This window comes from Poromitra crassiceps, assembly GCF_964638095.1.
Source record: "Poromitra crassiceps genome assembly, chromosome: 23".
NCBI lineage: Eukaryota > Metazoa > Chordata > Actinopteri > Beryciformes > Melamphaidae > Poromitra > Poromitra crassiceps.
In genome coordinates, this window is record NC_139639.1 from 6,393,144 (window position 1) to 6,413,380 (window position 20,237).

Genomic DNA, 20,237 nt, shown 5'->3' on the forward strand with positions numbered 1-20,237 from the left:
GGATTTTACTTTAATGTCTGGAGGTGGATGGCACTGGCCTTCTTGGCATGCTATATCATAGCAAAAAAAAATTGTAGATGATATGAACACTTACAACAGAACTGACTGTACCTACATTTTTTGTTCATGCTACATATAATGTAAATTATATTATATCAAACTCATATAATGTTGATGTCACGTCAGCTGTGTTCCAACAGAGGAATTTGATTGACAGTCTGATATTCCTGGGGCCATAAACCATCTGCAGATGAGTCAAGGTCTAGGTTTACCAAAAACCTCTTGATTTAAAGCAGGAGCAATTGGTAAGAGCTCAGATAGTTATTTTCTCACCTGCACTGCAGTAGCAAATTGTCAAAATAGGTAGCCTACTTAGCTACTTCTTTATGGTTTTGAAGGCCCATTGAGTGCAGTTTAAGGAATCGGATGAGATGGTAATGGTCAGCATCTTATATTGCAAAAAAACAAAACAAACACACACTTATCTTTAGCTTTTGTTTAGTCAAAATTCACCATTTCATGAAACCATGCAACACACTACAAGTGAATTGATTTGATGCTACTCAAATTGTATCCATGTTGGGCCTTTTAGTCGTGAGGCAGAAATTGAGTCTTGTATAAAAGATCCGTCTCTTTAATTGTAACAGGGAGTAAATCAAGTGCACTCAAGCATTATATATACAAGAGAACAAATTAATCCTATATGGCAAACATGGCCAACAAGTAAACACCAAAAATCCTATTTAAGCAACATTAGTGTGACGATGGAATACTACAGATGTCACTGTAGTACCAGAGCCTTAATACAGCTTAAAAACAATGCGTAAAAAAAAGATCATTAAGATGTCCGTGCTTACAGCATTTAAGTTTCTTATAACCGTAGTTAGCCATGCCTGAGACCAGTTCACCCGTTATGACAACTCTGGTGCCGCTTCATTGCCTATGAAATGAGGATTTAACTAAATGGGCCTGGCTATATCCTGTAAAACCTCTGCCGATCAGATAGTTAAACCTGCTGGACAGCAACATTTGCCCCATAACAGGAATAGATGAAATACCGGTTTATTAAACTTATTCGTCAGTTTATGCTATAGAGAGGCAAAGTGACCGCCTACTTCCTGCTTCAGCACTGTACCAGAGATTTTTATCCGCCATTTATTTTACCATAGACATTTCGTAAAATACTTGTAAAAAATAGTCAAACCAAACGGTTCAGCTATATTTAGAATCGGGAGAGACCGTAGAACATTTCACTTGGACCAAAACTTTAAAAAAAAACTACACAGAAAAGATATTGTCTTTAAATCCGCAATTTTTGTACATTTTGGTCCGAGTGAAATGTTATGTGGTCTCTCTCCTGTTTCTAGATATATCTGAACCGTTTGGTTTGACCATTTTTATAAGCATTTTATGAAATGTCTATGGGAAAATAAATAGCGGGTGAAAATCTCTGGTACAGTGCTGAAGCAGGAAGTAGGCGGTCACTTTTGCCTCTCTACAAAGGATAACATTTCCTATGAAAGTGCCAGTTTACTGTGCTACTTTAAATTGATGTGAAATGTAGGCCATCTATATGGCATCTGAAGCTTCGTTTGAGATATTTCGGACTGTTTGGTACCCGGGTTCAGTACATTGTGGATTAACGTGTGTAAATTCTGTTTTAGAATGGATTTTCCCTTTATATAATCTTGACGTTGAGCAGTTCCCTACTCTGCATTATCCACACAACTGGTGCCTGGTTTTCTACCTTATGAGGTAAAGACCAGTCTCATCCTGTCAAAATAAAGGAGTAGTACTCACAAAATCCCTCAAGTAGTAAGATCGCAGTGCAAGAATAATGTGAAATAAAATGAATTCTGAAGGGCGTTGTGAGGATGAAGCCTCTATCCCCATACTGTATCCCACATGCAAGAAAAAAAAATAGCAGGAAGAACAATTTAGATGGGAGTAGGATAAAATCAACTTTTCTTATCTCTTATCTCTTTCTCTTATCTTATTTTCACAGTTCTTATCCAGCCTAATAAATTAATAAGCGTTCACGCCATAGCATAGATCAAGTTGTGTATGAGTGTATACATAAGTGCAGGTATGTTAGCATGTTAAGTGAGTGAGCCATGGGTGATTCTCATGTCAGAATGTAGACATTTGTGTAGGATTGTGTGCACACACGTCGGCATAGTGTCTGTGAGGCCGACGTGCCTCAGAATGAGGTCCGTTTCATGGGTAGGGGCAGGCAGGGGGCGCTAAGGTAAGAGGAGAACACTGTGACGCTGGCAGACAAGAGTGCTGGACTCAGCAGCTCAGAAGCGGATGAAGGTGGCATCGATCTGGCGTACGCTCGGCAGCGCCAGCATGATCTTTCGCCGGTACTGCGGGTCCTTCTGTAGCGGGTTCCTCTCCAGATAGACCGTCTCCAGAGTTTTGGCGTTCTTCAACTCATCCAGATCTGACCAGTTGTCTATCTGGTTATCGTTCATCTGAGGAGAGAGAGGGAGGGAGGGGAGAGGTTGCATGGGAGTTAGGAGGAAGCAGGTTGTTTGGTTTTATGTAGGCCAGACACATATTTTAGACCAGAGGTGCCCAAATTCTTTCCTATGAAGGGCCAAAAATGTATCTGGATCGAGGGCCGTGGGTCAAAAATAAATGTTGATGTTGTGTGAAATTACATGACATTAACATGTATTATATTTTATAGACAATTTACATTCTAAATCTAAAATACATTAAAAAAAAACAGAAATATCTCATATCTTAACACGTTCACTGCCAACGACGTATTACTCCGTCAAAAAAAATCCAACGGTTCACTGCCAATGACGTATTACTCCGTCAAAAAAATGATTTTTTTTTTTTGACCGTGGGATGTGCATCTAACCCTTTTACATCTCTTATATAATTATTGGAACCACCGAACGTTTACAACCCATTCCACCGACCCACTAAGTGGCGACAGTGCTCTCCTGACTAGAGGAAGGCAAGCATTTTCATGAGAATGGCTTCCTCGAAGCCATTCTCATGAAAATGGATTGGCGAAAACGCTTTCGTATTCGCGCTGATTGCTGGCGGTGCGGGATTGCAAATTTGCATAATAGATTACGGGTGGAACACACTTTGAAACACGCAGCATAAATATGACCAGAATCGCAAAAGCTTCATCAAAGCTCTCAACCAAAACTCCAAGAAACGAGCGAGTCCATCCAGACTTCCTCAAAGAGCGGCCGCGCAGACAGGCACAGCAGCAGCAAAGCAGTGAGACTGGTGACATGCCCGCAGCCCGCTGCAGCCAAGAAGAACACACACGGAGGGAGGAGTTGGAAGCAGAGGGGGGTTGTGAGGGTAAAATAATTGATTGACTGCTTATTGTTAGATTGTTGAATAATGTAGACTCTGTTTAGTTATGAGCTAATTAACATGCATGGATAAATTTAAGCTATTTAACTTAAATGGGCTGGGAAGCAGTTTGTTTTGTTTAGGAGGGGAACCCAGCTGGAGAACAGTGGATAACGTGTTATTTTGTCTTCCTGGTGTAGAGAGGATTTTCTGTTTCAGTTTGTTGAAAGAACCAGGCTTTTATTTTGTCTTCATGGAAAATATCCCGTGGGATTGAACCGGCCACCTCATCTGTGCCAGGGGGGTGGCTGGATATAACTGAGATGTCATGTTTATGTTCGGCGCACAACACTTGGAGGTTGTGACACTCTGCAGAGTTTTTGAGAATTGGAATAAACAAATCTTATTCATTACAAACGAGCAACTCATTAATTGGGTCATCAACAAGGCATTTCATCTGAATTTTCCCCAACAACTTGGGGGCTCTGTCCGGGATTGTAATACTTTTTTGCTGGACCAGGCTGTGAACGGGGAGTCGACTGATTGATCATCTCCTGTTGCAGGACCTCGAACCTCGTTTTAGCTCACGAGTGGAGGGGTCGGCCCGCCGCGCAGCCCTGCCCGGTGATTGAGATCTGCAAAAAATCCGGTGAGATGTGTGGAATGCATTGTTGTTGATTGACCAATTATCGCAAATTTTGTTTAGCTGAATACTGTTATACAGTTGGTTTTAAAACATAGGTAATTGCAATTTTTGGTAAAAGGTACAGGTCTGGGGGATTGTGTAGTGGAGAACGGATGTAACTTCTGCCTGGGCAATTCATTGCCTTTGAGGGGAGTGCGGGGTCCCGGGGATGCTCGCGTGAGATAATATTAAATAAAACTCACTATTGCCGTTATCGGATATACTCACTGCCGAGAGGGTGAGGCGATGCGTTAGGTTAGAACGCACGTGTAAGAGGAGCTTACTATTAGCCGACTCATATTTGGGCAAGATTTAGAGAAGGAAAATCGGCCTGTTTGTCGACGGGCAAACAGTAATACGCAGGTTGAAAGGTATACCTGGCGTCGACGTAAGTTGAAAGGTATACTTAGCGTCTAAAAACTGCAGTAGTGGAAAAAAACACATACCCAGACCTGAATTTTGTGAGAGGAGGTATAAAAATTCACAAAACTTACTTTGATTTGGGTTTTAAGGTTTTATAAGTGTTTTGAGTAAGCCGGCCGGCAACATAAGAGAGTGTGTTTATTTGTATGGCAAATCAATGGTGGGTTTGCTGTTTGTTTTGAGGGCAGTGGTTTAACACACACACACACACACACACACACACACACACCTACATCCACACACACACACACACACACACAGACACACAAGCAGACACACATACACGCACACCCACAAACACCTACAGACACACACATACACACACACGTACAGATACACGCACACATATACACACCTCTACACACACAGTAGCCTACACCAAACCAGATCAGTTAAAATATATATGTGTATGTTTTGATTGATTGGTACCAACATTTCTACATTTGGAGCCATATATATATGTAGAAGGTATAACAGCTATGGTCTAACTTGTCATTCAAAAAAAAAAAAAAAAAAAAAACCCACAAAAAAAACAAAAAAAAACAACAAAAAAAAAGATAATAATAATAAAAAAAAAAAAAAAAAAAAAAACAACAACAGACAAACAACAAAAAAAAAGAAAAGAAAAAAGATGGGAAATAATAATGACAAGAGCTTGGAAAGGGCTGACATGGAAGCCCCCAACATCAAATTCATGAGAAAAAACTATGGAGAAGAAAGTGTTGAACAGGTGCCAATCTGGGTGACATATTTTGGGTTCCCAAATGCTGGGAGTTTTAGTCTGCACCAGTTGGAAATACTCAAGGCTAAAATGATTGAGTATGGGGAAAAAGTAAAAAAACAAAACAAGAAAGGTGAATTGAAAAAGTTCCAGCCAGACTGGATTTCATTTATGAAATGGGAGCAGGAGGCGAGAACCAGGCATGACAAATCTCGTGTGAAAACAGATAACGCAGCTCGTGTCTCCCAATGTGTTTCAAAGGTTCTTGATCTGGAGTTGGACGGTTGCCCACCCCGAGCAGCGCAGCCACCACCGGCTGTCCAGGTTGTCCAAGAAGCGGCTGGAGCAGCGGCGGGAGAAGTGCGAGGGCCACCCATCTACATGCTCCCAATCGCATCTTTTGGAGCAGTGCCAATGCCAGCAGCGCCACCCTCCTATGTCCTCCCCAGCACAGCAGCACCAGCAGGCAGCTCAGGATTGCCTCCACCGACACAGGCAGCTTCACTGTATCCCACAGATGAACTCCGTGCGGCAGAAGAGAAAATGGGACACCTGGATGAGCCCAGCGCTTCACCCAGGACAACGCGATCTGGAATGGAATATGCATTCAAACCCAGCGGCAGCCTAAGCCGAGATGGCCGCCGTGGGCAACGATGTCGAACCCCCAGCATGTCTCGTGCTTCAAGCCAGGGCCGTAGCGCCCCAGGAGATACAGCACCTGGAGCACAATCCGGTAAAGAGCAGCACCCCACGGAAGACAGTGCGTTCCTGCCTGCCGCCTCTGCATTTGGGCATACTACAGCACCAATGATAGAGGTGGCAGGACAAGATGGAGTGATTTTAGTCCACCGCCCGTGGGGACTAGAGGATATGCAGAAGGCTGCGAGCCTCCTCCCTGACCCAGCAGTTGTGGGAGGAATAAAGTACAATGTGGAATTAAATGCTTTCTGTCAAGAGCATCGCCCCACGTCAGCTGAACTGAAACGCTTGCTGAGGATAAACATGCAGGTGAGCAAATGGCAGAGAGTGGGGGAGGGGCTGCCAGCAGAAGACGTGAGAGTGAAGAGAGAAGAATATGCACATGTTGACAATGCTGCATACAGAGACATGGTTAAAGGCATCTGTGACCGCATGCTGATTGCTTTCCCACTTCATATCAACATGAAGAAAGTGACGGACACTAAGCAAAGGGAAGATGAGGATGTGCATGACTTCCGCTTCCGTCTCACAGAGGTCTTCAACAATTGCAGCGGCATGGAGGCGCCAGGTGAGGCAGCTTGGGGAAACGCAATTGTGGGAACATATGAAGCCCATTTGCGCAACGTTTTCCTCATGAACATGAGACCAGAACTCGCCGAGAGCGTGAAGAACCAGTGCATCGGGTGGATGGGAGCAAAACTTGAGGACATTGAGAAACACGCGGCTCATGCTGAGAGCCAGCAAAAGGACATTGAGAAGAGGACCAAGGACAAGCGAGAGATTGCGATGCATGAGAGTATGATGACACTGCTTTATAACACCAACCCGCAGACAGGCCGGGGGGGAGTGAGAGGACGAGGGTGGCCACGACAAAGAGGACAGTTTGGTCGCGGAGGGAGAAATGGCAGAGATGGGAGAGGTCGACAGCCAGGAGGGCAACGTCAGCCTTTGGGGTGGGACCAATGCGCTCGATGTGGCCGCCATGGGCATTGGAAAAATGAGTGTCCCGACGCCCAGAATGGACAGTTCGATGCCCAGAATGGACAGTTTGAGACACCAAGGGGACAATTCCAACCTGGACAGTACCAACAACAACAAGGGGGATTTATGCCAAACGAGTCTAACTCTAACTGACTAGAGAGGGGTGTGGCGCCGTGCCAAGACCAGACAAGAGCCTCCACTACAGGACATGAACAGGGAAGTGTAAACACACACACATGCTTACACGCTACAGCTGTTCAAAATACAATAGATAGGCTTGAAAAAACACTGCAGCCACCAACTGACTCATACATTATGTATAGGGACAGCGCCCACAAGGCGTTGCCACAGTTGCGGCTCTTGGTAGACGGTGAGATGATACAGTTTTTGGTGGATTCAGGGGCATCCGAGAGTGTAATCTGTCATAAAGCTCTGTCAAAAAAGCCAGCTCTGAGTGGGCGTTGGGTGAAATCAATTACTGCTTCAGGTAACATTGTGGATGAAAATTACACTGTGCCACTGCAGTGTGTGGACGAGGCTCAAGGGAAGATAAAACACTCTTTCCTGTACTCGTCTAGCTGCCCCATGAATTTGTTGGGGAGAGATCTGATAATTCGTTTGGGCATCTGTTTAATCTCCACACCTGAAGGGCTACAGTTAAAAAGATTGACAGAGCTAGATTTAAATGCAAATTACACAATGGTGAAACAGGACCCTATGATTCCATTGTTCATCTACCAGTGGAAAATTGATAGTTCCACCTCAGCCGGCAAAGTGATTACTGATTTGATCAGTAAGGCCAAAGCTAGATGTCAACCAGGAGCCCAGCTGGTGAAAACTGACAACTTGCACTGCATTACACATGTAAATACAGGCCCAGATGAAGTATTTGAAATGCAATGGGCCAAAAACAGTGGTGAGAGGGAGGAACTCACACTGAAAACAATGTTTTGGTCAGCTAGTCGATGTGCGATTTCGGTTTCGTTAACGGAACCTAAGCCGCACACCGACCAAAGGGAACAGTCACACAATGATAAATGTTTTTTTGATGTAAAAGATTCCTTTCCCCACGTGGCCCTGGCCAAAGCGGCTGAGGATGAATGGCGTGATCTGGGCCCGTGGGTTAAGGAATGCGAGGATATCACCTCTTGGAAGCGGACAAGCGAGGAGGATGTTATGGTTGCTATCAGGCTTGATAGCACCAATGTTTTCAAACAGACCTTTGGTGCAGTGGTGCACGCTGATAAGGTGGTATCATTAGCAACCACAGCCGCTGGAGAAGTCATTTCAATGACGAGGGATGATCAAATGGTCAAATGTGACATATCAACAATTCCTGAACTTTTTGAGGTACCTGAGGGTTTGTGGGCAAGAGGGAAATATGATGTGGGACTGATCAAAAGTATGGAACCAGTGGTGATAACCCCAAAATCCCACTATCGACCAAAAGCAAAACAATATGCGCTTAAGCAGGAAGCTGTTGATGGTATTACACCGGTTTTCGACGCTCTGTTGAAGGCGGGGGTAATCATTCCCTGCGAAGCGTCTCCTGTGCAGACACCAATATTTCCAGTCAAAAAGATCCGGGACAAGGGCGCCCCAGATGAGTGGCGTTTTGTCCAGGACTTAAAGGCTGTAAACGATGCGGTTCAGCAACGCGCACCAAATGTACCAAATCCATACACTATTCTGTCTCGCATTCCTCCTACATGTAAATATTTCAGCGTGATCGATCTGAGCAATGCGTTTTTCAGTGTGCCGATTCACCCAGACAGTCAGTTTTGGTTTGCGTTTTCGTTTAAGGGGAAAACCTTCACCTGGACGCGTTTGTGTCAAGGTTATGCGGAATCACCTACGATCTACAACCAGGCCCTCCAAAATGATTTGGAGGACCTGGAACTGACACAGGGCAGCGCCCTTCTCCAATATGTCGATGATATAATGATCGCAGCGCCCACGGAGGATCAATGCAAGACAGACACGTTGAAACTGATGCGACACCTTTATGACGGAGGTCATAAAGCGAGCGCTTCCAAACTGCAGTACTGCCAGAAAGAGGTTGTGTTTCTAGGTCATGTGATCACTCAAAATGGCAAATCCTTATCGCCAAAGAGAAAACAAGCGATACAGGGGATTCCAAAACCACTAACAGTAAAACAGGTGAAATCTTTTCTGGGTATGACATCGTACTGTAGAACTTTCATTATTGATTACTCACATTTGGAAGCTCCGTTGAGTGCCATCGCACACGGACAAGGACTGACTGCAGGTAGTAAAGTGACATGGACGACAGAGGCGGAGGCCTCATTTGAAAAGTTAAAAATGGCTTTGCAAAGTACCCCTACACTAGGACTACCTGACCCGACGCGACCGTTCATTCAGACGGTAGACACCAAAGGGGACTTTATGACCTCTGTTTTGCTCCAAGAGCATGGTGCCCGTCTGCGACCAGTGGCATATTTTTCCACGAAACTTGACCCAGTGGCCGCTGGTCTACCAACATGTCTTCGCGCCGTAGCCGCTGCTGAGAAAGCCGTGCATGCGTCACGTGATTATGTGGGCTATTCTAGTCTCACTTTACTAGTGCCACATGCGGTTTCAATGCTGCTGCTCGAGCAGAAGACTAGTCATTTGTCAGCCAGTCGATGGTTGCGATATAACCATTGCCTCTTGGACATGCCAAACATTACAGTTAAAAGGTGCACAGTGCTTAACCCAGCCACGCTGCTTCCTACAGCAGAGGACGGGGAGCCACATGACTGTGTTGCAACAGTTATAGCAGTGTGTTCACCTAGGCCTGATTTGCAGGAAGTGCCCCTCACTAATCCAGACCTAGAGTTGTTTGTGGATGGCTCTGCCTCCCGTAATAAGGTCACAGGTGTTAATGAAGTGGGTTTTGCAGTGGTATCACAACACGACGTTTTGTATGCTTCCTCGTTGCCAGCTAACTGCTCCGCCCAGGCCGCCGAACTGGCAGCGCTGATTAAAGCTTGTGAATTGGCAGAAGGCCGCTCTGTTACAATCCATACCGATAGCAGGTATGGCTGGGGCGTGGTGCATGACTTTGGCACTTTGTGGAAGCAGAGAGGATTTTTGACATCCACTGGTAAACCGTGCATGCATCACAAATTAATCGCCATGTTGCTTGATGCCATTCTGCTCCCGAAAAACATTGCTGTGTGTAAATGTGAAGCACACACTGGGAATACTGACCCAGTGTCCAGGGGCAATGCACTGGCTGACGCGGCAGCAAAGAATGCTGTCAAACTGCCTCAGCACTTCTCCTTGCTGAGTGAAGAGGACACTCTCCCACACACGTGCATGCCACCGCCCCTCTCTGAGCTGCAGGCTAAAGCTTCGCAAGAGGAGGTGTCAGCATGGCGTAAACATGGATGTGTAAGAAGGGATGGAGTGTGGGAGGGTCCTAATCGTAAACCATGTCTTCCAAAATGGCTGTTCCCACACTATGCAAAATTGACACATGGTCGTACGCATGTGTCAAAGGGAGCTATGCAGGCTGCTGTGGGACAGCATTGGTTTACGAAAGGATTCACAATTTACTCTCAGAGATTCTGTGAGAAATGTGTCATCTGTGCTCAGCACAATGTGGGCAGGGCTGTTTTGAGAACAGCACATGCAGCTCACCCACCACCAGACCAGCCATTTGATCACGTCATGATGGACTTTGTCCAACTTTCTCCATCAGAAAAGAAACTGCATTGTTTGGTAATGGTGGATATGTTTTCAAAATGGTTGGAAGTTTTTCCATCACGGAAAAATGATGCTCAAGCAGTGGCAAAGGCACTGATCACTGAAATCATTCCAAGATGGGGCGTGCCTAGAATGATCAGCAGTGATAATGGAGCACATTTTGTCAACCAAGTAATCAGCCAGATAGGAGATTACTATGGTATTGATTTGAAAACACACTGTGCTTATCATCCACAGAGTGGAGGAGCAATTGAACGCGAGAACGCAACATTGAAGGTGAAATTGGTTAAATGTTGTGCCGAAACAGGCCTCCCATGGACAAAGGTCCTGCCAATAGTACTATTTCAAATAAGGACAGGAGTTAGGGCCAGGTGTGGCCTGAGCCCGTTTGAAGTTCTCTATGGCAGACCTGCCAATACTGGCGTAAGTCCAGCCAAAGGGATCTCGTTATCAACGGATCTCTTTGATCATGATATGTTGAAGTACTGTGTGAATTTAACCAAAACTCTTCAGCAGGTGCACAGACAAGTCAAAGAGGCCTTACCCAAGCCTGCGACGGGACCACTGCACAACCTGGTCCCAGGGGACTGGGTATTCATCCGAGACTGCAAGAGGAAGTCGTGGAAGACAGCGCGCTGGGCTGGGCCATATCAGATCCTACTCACCACGCACACAGCCGTCAAGGTGGGAGAGAGAGGAACGTGGGTCCACGCCCAGCACTGCAAGAGAGCACCGCCACTAGACCTGCTTGCTGAAGGTCAGTAGGCCTGCCCATCACGGGTGGGGCCCCTGCAGCTGAGAGGAAGTAAAAAAAAGAGGTTTTCCGCCTCCTCGGAGGCAGCCTCTGAAGCAGCTGTGAGGCTGTGAAGCAAAAAAAAAAAGAGGTTTTCCGCCTCCTCGGAGGCGGCCTCTGGGAGCGGCAAAGAGGTTTTGAGGCAAGAGGTTTTCCGCCTCATCGAAGGCAGCCTCCAGGAGAAGCCGGCCTCTGAGATTGCTATCTCACCTCTCAGGAGGAGGTTTGAGGTTTGTGTCGCCTGTTCTGCTTCACAGACATTAAGCTTGAAGACTAACAGGATACACACCAACATCTTAGAGATTGGATTAAGCACGGACCATTTGCGTATAAAAAAAATCGTAAAGAGAAGAAGATGTACAGGGACACGGGAGGGAGGAAAGGGCGTTTCCTAACATGCAGGGGAACTACTTGTATATTTGCTGTGATTGCCATTGTTATCACTGTGCCGTTCATATGGTGGGAATCTGAGATTGTGAAAGAGGGGAGAAAGCAAAATGCAAGAAACAGGACTGATAGATTAGACCTGCATGCCACTGACACACCGACCACCATGCCTGCAATGCAGACTATCGTAATGGAGAGAAAGAGACGCAGTATAATTGACCCAGAGTGGAGTTTAGACCACCCTGATCCGAAGCATCCCTTCCACACGAATACATGGTGGAGATATTCTAAATTCTTGGCGGAAAAAGCAAATATGAGCAAATGTTATGTGTGCTCTGTAATGCCAGTGTCCCTGCATCATACTAGACTTAGGGCATTAAATATGTCCCTCAACCAATCTTACTGTTTGATGGCGTTAAGTGTCCACCCCGGCTATGTGAATGGTAAAGCAGTATTGTTTTCAAAGGCAAACTTCTCAACTCCCTTGAAGTTGCCTCCTGGCCACTCAATCATTAGCGATTTAGAGGGACCTTTGTGCACCCCACGTGATGATTACATGGCTTGGAGTGCCATCACTGAGCCATTGCGAGAGCCAATAGAAATTCCTGATTGGGTGAAATATCCGATATGTGTGGCTGCAAAAGGGTCACGCTATGTGGGAGCCTTATCTGAGGAGAGGTGTCAGATAACTTACTCCTATTGTCCTCACCAAAACGAACTGCATGCTTACAATTGTCTCATTAATAGTGATTGTAATAGAGATGAGATAAGGAGCGATGCTGCTTTGGCTCTAAATAGAGCACAAGCAGCACCGCTCCCTTGGGGTGGGAAAGGAGAATGCAGTCCGGTCGTGCCGGGACCCAAGGGGACCAGATTGTTGGCAGACTGGTACTGGGTATGTGGACACCGAGCGTGGGCATCTCTCCCTCCTCTTTGGGGAGGGGTGTGTGCTCTGTCTAAGGTGGTTGAACCGACCGTGATTTTTAGGACAGTTTCAGATGTGTCAGACACACACAGCCGTAGCAAAAGAGATGCTTTGACAGGATCAGTCCCAGAATTTGTGCCATGGGAACATAGAATATGGAACGGATGGCAGAAATTTGGTCAAAGTATTGTCCCTAGTATAGGCCTGGGAGTTGTGAGGGATGAGGTTGAAGTGAACAGGTATGCTTTGCTACGTTTCATCAATGCCAGTGTAAGTGTTGACAAAGCGGCCCGGAAGGAATTGACAGCCTTACGAATAATGACACTCCAACACAGGTTGGTGCTTGACCAGATGCTGGCCGCTAGTGGCGGCGTTTGTGCGGTAATTGGGCAAACGTGTTGTACTTACATCCCAGAAAATGATGCTGATGGAGGTGAAATCTCTAGGGGGATTCGAGCCATGACGGGACTGCGAGCTGAGTTAGAAGCTAGAGAGGTGAAGGGAAAGGGATGGTTTGAGTGGCTGACTGGAACTTGGCAAGGCTTACTTGTGAAGGTGGGAGTGATATTGGCTGCGATAATGATGTTTATGCTGATTATGAATTGTGTCTTGGTTCCAATGTGTCAGAGAATGTGTTTTCCTGCTACCAGAATGTACAAGGAGCCAAGGGAAGAGGTTGAGTGGATTCCACCTTATTTTGAGGTAATGAATTTTAGTGAGATCGTGTAGTAACCAATACTAGTGGAGGTGAAAACATGATAATGAAATTGATGTTTCACAGGTTGTTATAAGTGTGGACCAATAAAAGGGCCATCCTGCCTCTGACACACTTTGTTTATGCTATGAAATTCTGGGTAAATAATCATGCTTGATTTGATGTTGTTTTCTTATTGTTAATCGTAAAGTAGTATATTCATTTTATCGTGATAAAAGTTTGTTTAGCAAAATAATGATTCATTTCAGTGGGGAAGGACTAATGACAACATTTTGCTAAAAGTTTGAACAGGAAAATGTTTGATATAACACTCTGACTTACTGAAATTGATGAAGTTGTTTTTATTAATCATTAAGGATAAAGGTGTTAAAGTTTTTTTCTATTATTGTTTTGCTATATATATATCTATAAAAAAAACTAACTAATGTTCTTCTTATCAATGATTTTCCCTTTTTCTAATTGATAACAATGTCTAATTCTTATCAAAAGTGTGGAATTGTGAGGGTAAAATAATTGATTGACTGCTTATTGTTAGATTGTTGAATAATGTAGACTCTGTTTAGTTATGAGCTAATTAACATGCATGGATAAATTTAAGCTATTTAACTTAAATGGGCTGGGAAGCAGTTTGTTTTGTTTAGGAGGGGAACCCAGCTGGAGAACAGTGGATAACGTGTTATTTTGTCTTCCTGGTGTAGAGAGGATTTTCTGTTTCAGTTTGTTGAAAGAACCAGGCTTTTATTTTGTCTTCATGGAAAATATCCCGTGGGATTGAACCGGCCACCTCATCTGTGCCAGGGGGGTGGCTGGATATAACTGAGATGTCATGTTTATGTTCGGCGCACAACACTTGGAGGTTGTGACACTCTGCAGAGTTTTTGAGAATTGGAATAAACAAATCTTATTCATTACAAACGAGCAACTCATTAATTGGGTCATCAACAAGGCATTTCATCTGAATTTTCCCCAACAGGGTTTCCTGCTGTTATGGAGGAAATTACTGTTCAAAACTATTGTTTAGATGTCTGACGTCTTACTGATGCCAAAAATGAATGGTTAAAGTGACTGATCGAATTTCACAAAAAGCCGTTTATCTCTGAATAATTTTTCAGACGCTGAAACCATGCTGTATTCAACTGCTAATGCTTACATAACTACTAACTCTACAAACTAACTCTTTTAGACAGAGAAAGCACACATTCTATTAGTTCTTTTGAGATATTGTGTGTTCACAAAATCTTAGCAGAAAAGAATCCTTGGGTCTTGAAAGATGAGCCAGAATCCTCAAAAAAAACCTCTGGCAGAACCTACCTACAGTAAAAAAAAAACGGCTGGCAGTGAATGTGTTAATACATTTTAAGTGCATCAAATAATAGCCCCATTGTCAATCCACAAAAACGGACTTCTATCCATACCCAGAACTCCTGTAGCTCTGTCAGATGGCCGATGTTTTCAATTTTCTTCACACGGTTGGCTGCAATGTCCAGAGTCGTGAGCTTTCTCTGTAAGGGGAAACCAACAGTGTTGACATGACATTTTGTCAAATAGTGACAAACTTTGTTGTCATATGTTTTGCATGGCTAGCAAAAGTGCTTGATGGACGGTGTGGCATTCTGCCGGGCCTTTCAGAAATGTTCTGCTGTATTTCTATAACTCACATTGTTCTCTAAGCCCTCGATGACCTCAATGCCATTGTGGCTCAGGTACAGCTCTCTCAGGTTGCCCAGGCTCTGCAGACCCTCGATTTTGGTGATGCGGTTACTCTGGAGATAAGTACACAAACACACTCACTCATCCATTTCTAATCATTTGGATTTTTTCTTTTCTTATTACCACTTCTACAAACATGGAGGAGGACTGTATGAGAATACCTGAATGCTTAGAACAGTCAGGTTGTGCAAACCCTCTAAATGCTGGAGCTGAGTTATCTTATTGGTGCCAAGGAACAAACTTTGCAAAGAGGCGAGCGCATCCAAGTTCTCGATTACCTGTGAACACAACAAAATGGAGACAGACACACAGAGACATCAGAGCCATGTATATAGAAGAGTCGCGACATCTCCATTCACTCCAATGGACCAGTTTTTTACTCTCAAGAGTTCCAGGAAGTAAGGTCCTGGATTAAGCAGCACTGTCGAGTTGCAGCAAAATGGACAGTGTGTGTTGTACTTTGAAAAAATGATTGAATTAGCCATTCAGAAATGTATTTTAATTTCTTTCTTTCTTACTCCACAATGTTGCAGTGAACGGGTTTTAATTTGTGTAATATCTGATTGACACAAAGTTTCAAGGTTTGGGTAATATCGGATTCATAAAAAGTTTCAAGGTCACTGGCCCTTGCGGTCTCACCCGGATGCGGTTGGAGCCCAGCTCCAGCATCTCCAGGCCTGTGAGTTGTTCCAGGTTGGCGATGCAGCTTATTTTGTTGTGCAGCAAAAAGAGTTTCTTCAGCCGAGTCAAGTGCTCCAGACCTTCCGCCTTCCTCAGGAGATTGAAGGACATGTCCAGCTGCCTGTTAATCAGTCAAACAAATGTGTTGAATAGAGTCATTGGGAATTGAGAAGATTCTCCATGTCCTAAAATGTCAGCCATAGAAAGATTGAAGTGGGGTCGTGTGATCATTGGCAGAGCATGTCTATAATTTGCCATTTGAATCATCTGACCATGTCAGCCATTTTTGCAGACTGACCATGTCAGTCATTTTTACAGACTGCTGGTGCGTGCGTGGGCCTATTGGTAAAAACCTGGTCCCTTTTTCCTCCTGTACATAGCCCTGAAAAATAACCTCAGGTAAAACTAGTCCAGCCCAAACTAAACTGACATCCTTTCATTCATTGTATGTATGCATGTACTGTATGTATGTATGTATGTATGTATGTATGTATGTATATATATATATATATATATATATATATATATATATATATGTATATATATGTATATACTGTATATGTATGTATATGTATGTGTGTATATATACTGTATGTATGTGTATGTAATGTATATGTATGTATATATATAGGGAGAGAGAGAGAGAGAGAGAGAGAGAGAGAGAGAGAGAGAGAGAGAGAGAGAGAGAGAGAGAGAGAGAGAGAGAAAACGGAGTAGGCATTCCCATCTCTGTAATTTTGGAGATTACAGACATGGCAAAGATGACATTAGAGATGTCCTATGTTAACAACAGTCCTAAAAATGAATTTGGACCAAATAGGGCATAACCCATTGATACCTGATGCAGCATTTGCGTGTATATCCCTCATTTGTGTGTGTATCCCTTTAAGACCGATACACACACAAATGCTGCATCAGGTATCAATGGGTAAAGTTGAGCAAATTTGGTCAGCAAGCATCCAGTTTCCTTTGGACTCACTCCAGTTCTGTGAGGTTCTGCAGGTTCTCCAGTTTGCGGATTTGATTGTCATAGAGATCCAATTCCTGCAGTGAGCTCAGACTGTCAAGGTTCTCTATCTTTTTGATGAGGTTCTGTCGTAAGGAGAGTGTCTGCATAAACACAGAGATAAGAAGAAAACAAAATTGATACAATCAGATATCGGCAGCTCTATTTTCTCATATACTGTATACTACAACAACCTTCGTTCTTCTGATATGATTAACTAAGGGAAAAAAAGAAAAGGAAGGGGGGAAAACATGCCTGAAAGAAACCCTAAGGGGCCATTCATACCAAAAGCATTTTTGGAGCTGCCAGCTAGACGTGCTCCTCTTTTAATGAACGCACCTGGCGTTTCAGCACTGGTGGCGTCTGTTGTTTTTGGAGGAGCGCTGCGGGCGTTTTAAAGCTGGAAAAAGTTGAACATTAGAGGAAAAGCGCGCTGCTCGTCATTTTCACTCTTCCTACCTTTTCTCCTCCCGAGGGATCCTCCAACCTCCGCTTCTGCCAGAATTGGCAATAATCTGGCTTTCGTGTTGACAGTGAACAACATCAAACAGACAAAACCAGCTGGCTACTGTCCGTGTGGTCGTTGTGTTCTGATCTGTACTGCACGCGACTGCAGGGGGAAACAAAACGGAGCAGGAAAAAACCGCTCCGTGCGCTGTGTTTTGTGCACAATGGAAGCGCTCTCGACATGATTTTCATAGCGTTCTGACTGAAAAAAAAACGCTTTTGGTCTGAATGTCACCTAAATTGTCATTTGTTTTTCCTGTCACTTCACAAACCAAGGAGTAACCCCAGACCCTGCATCCAACATGGCTACCATTACTGCATCAGACACTGACAGAGTGGCAGTTATAGGTTGCATCCCATTTGGTAACAATTTGTCCTCGTCTCCTCTCCTTGCGTCTCTTCCTCGACTCCTCGGTCAAAGGTCACAGAGGAAACAAGTCTTTTCTGAAAATCGCGTTAAAAAAACACTTTTACGCTTCAAAAGCCATAAAAATGGCCCTCGTTTGTGAAGATTATCTTGCTGAACACAAACTATGCTGTCCCCATACTAAAATCCCATTCACTTTTCCCCTTACGGAACCAGAAGTGCTACTTTCTGGACTCATTCCTGCGGCACAAAATAGGTTATGACCAGTTACTTACTTTAGCCTTCAGAAGCACCTCCAATCCTTCAATCTTTCCAATACGACAGTGAACAAGATCTACATCCTAGAAACCCAAGAGACAAGTTAATTTACTGCTTCCACACTCACAAAACATGGGTTCAAGCTTTGTGATTTGTGAGCGGAGGCAAACAACAATGCTCTCACGATCTTCTCACCTCTTCCTCTGAGTCCAAGGTTATGGTGTCCATATCAACAGGAGACTCTTCTTTACCTAAAAGGACAGTAGGAATGAATTAGATAAACACACTCTGCTATTACATCAGGGTAATCATTAAGATCATGTACACACAGAGAGGTGTTTTTAAACATCAGTGGCACCTGCCTGAATATTGTTTGCCTGAAATGACCAGTGATGGTTATGCAACACTGTCATGGATAGGCAAACTATGTTTTGCACGTCTGATTGTTATGGATGTAAAAGTCATTTTACAGATGACGACCTGAACGCCACGAGGTGCCTGAGTGATTATGGAGGGACAGGGCGGGGTCATCCCTATGTTCCCCGGGTCCTATGTTCCCCGCTTTTCCCAAATAGGGTCCTATGTTCCCCGCTATGTTCCCTGGGAGAGGTTAGGTTTTGGGTTAGGGTCTGGGGGAGGTTAGGTTTAGGCGTGGGGGGTGGGAGAGGTTAGGTTTTGGGTTAGGGTCTGGGGGAGGTTAGGTTTAGGGTTTGTGAAAAACGGGGAATATAGAACCCAGGGAACATAGAACCCGGGGAACATAGACATGATCCCGACAGGGCTTGTGATGACTTACTTGTTGTCGCAGGCTGATTGGGGTCCACCTCGCCGTTGATGCTCTTCCTCCGGGTCTCATCATCACCAGACTCCTCAGACTCACCCCTCCGGTCCACTACAGGCAGCAGCAGACAATGGGAAGGGGTGCTTAATGTCATTATATATAGGTTAAAGACACATGCATGCCTCACATACATGCTTTTAAATGTCTATTTTATCCTCTTCTTTTATTATTTTCTTTTCTTGAGGCATCCATTTTATGTGAAGCACTTTGAATTGTATTTGAATTGCCTCTGTCTGTGTATGAAATGTGCTATACAAATAAACTTGACTTGACATACATATCTCAGTCACACATTCAGCTGAATTTGTGAAATCAAATTTTGTCCATGTCAGATTCTAGTCAGTGGGACGCCAAGGCTAGGCCTGGCCCCAGCCCCAGCTAACAGTGAATTCAGGACAGCCATGTGCAGTAGTCATCCTGGTGGGTTAACTTTAACGTTAGCAAGATTGGTCATGTCTCTGCAACCACGATCCTACTAGTCATGTCTAACGTTACACAAATGAGCACTGAATCAAGCTGTGACTCGCTGTGAATGGGATGAGGGCAAATCCTCTTCGTCGTGTCAGATAGCTCGCTAGCTTGATAACGACGTTAGCTAACGTAAAAACGTTACCAAACGAGGCTAATCATCTTAGCGTTAGCTAGGCAATGCTAGCTAGCTTGTTGTTGTTAGCATATTAGCTAACGTTAGCAAGCCAAGGGTGAAGCTTTGGCCAGCAACTAGGAATAATAATGTTGATTTGATCACCGTGCTCAAATGGATATAGAGATGTTTGTCTAGATAAATGTCGGTTCAACCAACTGATCAAATCATGAAACTGTTGCATCTTTATTTCACCTTCCATTTCTTGAAGCTCTCCAACAGCAGACAGGGACGCCATTATTTCCTGTAAACAGACCTAGCTGCGTTCTATGAGCAAATATAAGAGCTAGCAAATATAAGAAGTTCCGGTGAGATTTTTCAAAAAATTTCAAAGTAAAAGAACGATTCTGCACAATTATAGAGCAGACAGGGGCGAATGAAAAATGATTATTTTCCACATTAAACTAATAAACTAAGCATTTAAATAAAGCTATACAATACAAACGATGTTTTCTGTATGACAATAACTGTTTCAATAACATTGAGAACTTTCTTCTCAGTATCTTAATAGATAAAAGCTGTTCACTGGAGTGCATAGCCTTTACAAATTGGACACTGGACAGGTTTGTGTTCAGAGTGGGAGTTTGCCAAACATATGCACACACTCGGGTAGACCTCCTCTATGACATCCCACTCTCAGCTAAGGCCATTAGGAGTAAAAACAAATATGGCGGCCCATCAAACCCACCCAAACACACTACAGTGACATTTCTGGACAGCTTTTGAACAGTGGACACCCCCGTGTCCAAGATGTCGCCACAAACCATATGTGCACGCGCTCAGGGAGACCTCCTCTATGACATTCCACCCTCCGCTAAGGCCATTAGGAGTAAAAACAAATATGGCGGCCCATC

The 20,237-nt window shown here is 44.2% G+C and overlaps 1 protein-coding gene across 1 annotated transcript; it reads right to left on the minus strand.

Moving 5' to 3' along the window:
- Nucleotides 1-589: 589 nt before the first annotated feature.
- ppp1r7 (protein phosphatase 1, regulatory (inhibitor) subunit 7) lies at nucleotides 590-19,628 on the minus strand. The gene is made up of 10 exons (XM_083658822.1): nucleotides 19,579-19,628; nucleotides 18,696-18,791; nucleotides 18,095-18,150; nucleotides 17,917-17,982; nucleotides 16,741-16,871; nucleotides 15,720-15,882; nucleotides 15,242-15,358; nucleotides 15,029-15,133; nucleotides 14,786-14,872; nucleotides 590-2,477 (listed from the first exon to the last, which is right to left on the minus strand). The coding sequence occupies exons 1-10, from the start codon at nucleotides 19,619-19,621 to the stop codon at nucleotides 2,301-2,303; spliced, it is 1,041 nt and encodes a 346-aa protein (XP_083514948.1). The 5' UTR covers nucleotides 19,622-19,628; the 3' UTR covers nucleotides 590-2,300.
- Between the last annotated feature and the right edge of the window lie 609 nt (nucleotides 19,629-20,237).

What these genes read in the sequence shown, in the direction of transcription:
- ppp1r7 (XM_083658822.1), bottom strand. Translation starts at nt 19,621, where the DNA reads ATGGCGTCCCTGTCTGCTGTTGGAGAGCTTCAAGAAATGGAAG. An exon ending in CAATCAGCCTGCGACAACAA is followed by an intron (nt 18,151 to 18,695) that starts GTAAGTCATCAC and finishes CTGTCCTTTTAG; the next exon opens with GTAAAGAAGAGTCTCCTGTT. An exon ending in TCGAGGGCTTAGAGAACAAT is followed by an intron (nt 14,873 to 15,028) that starts GTGAGTTATAGA and finishes TTCCCCTTACAG; the next exon opens with AGAAAGCTCACGACTCTGGA.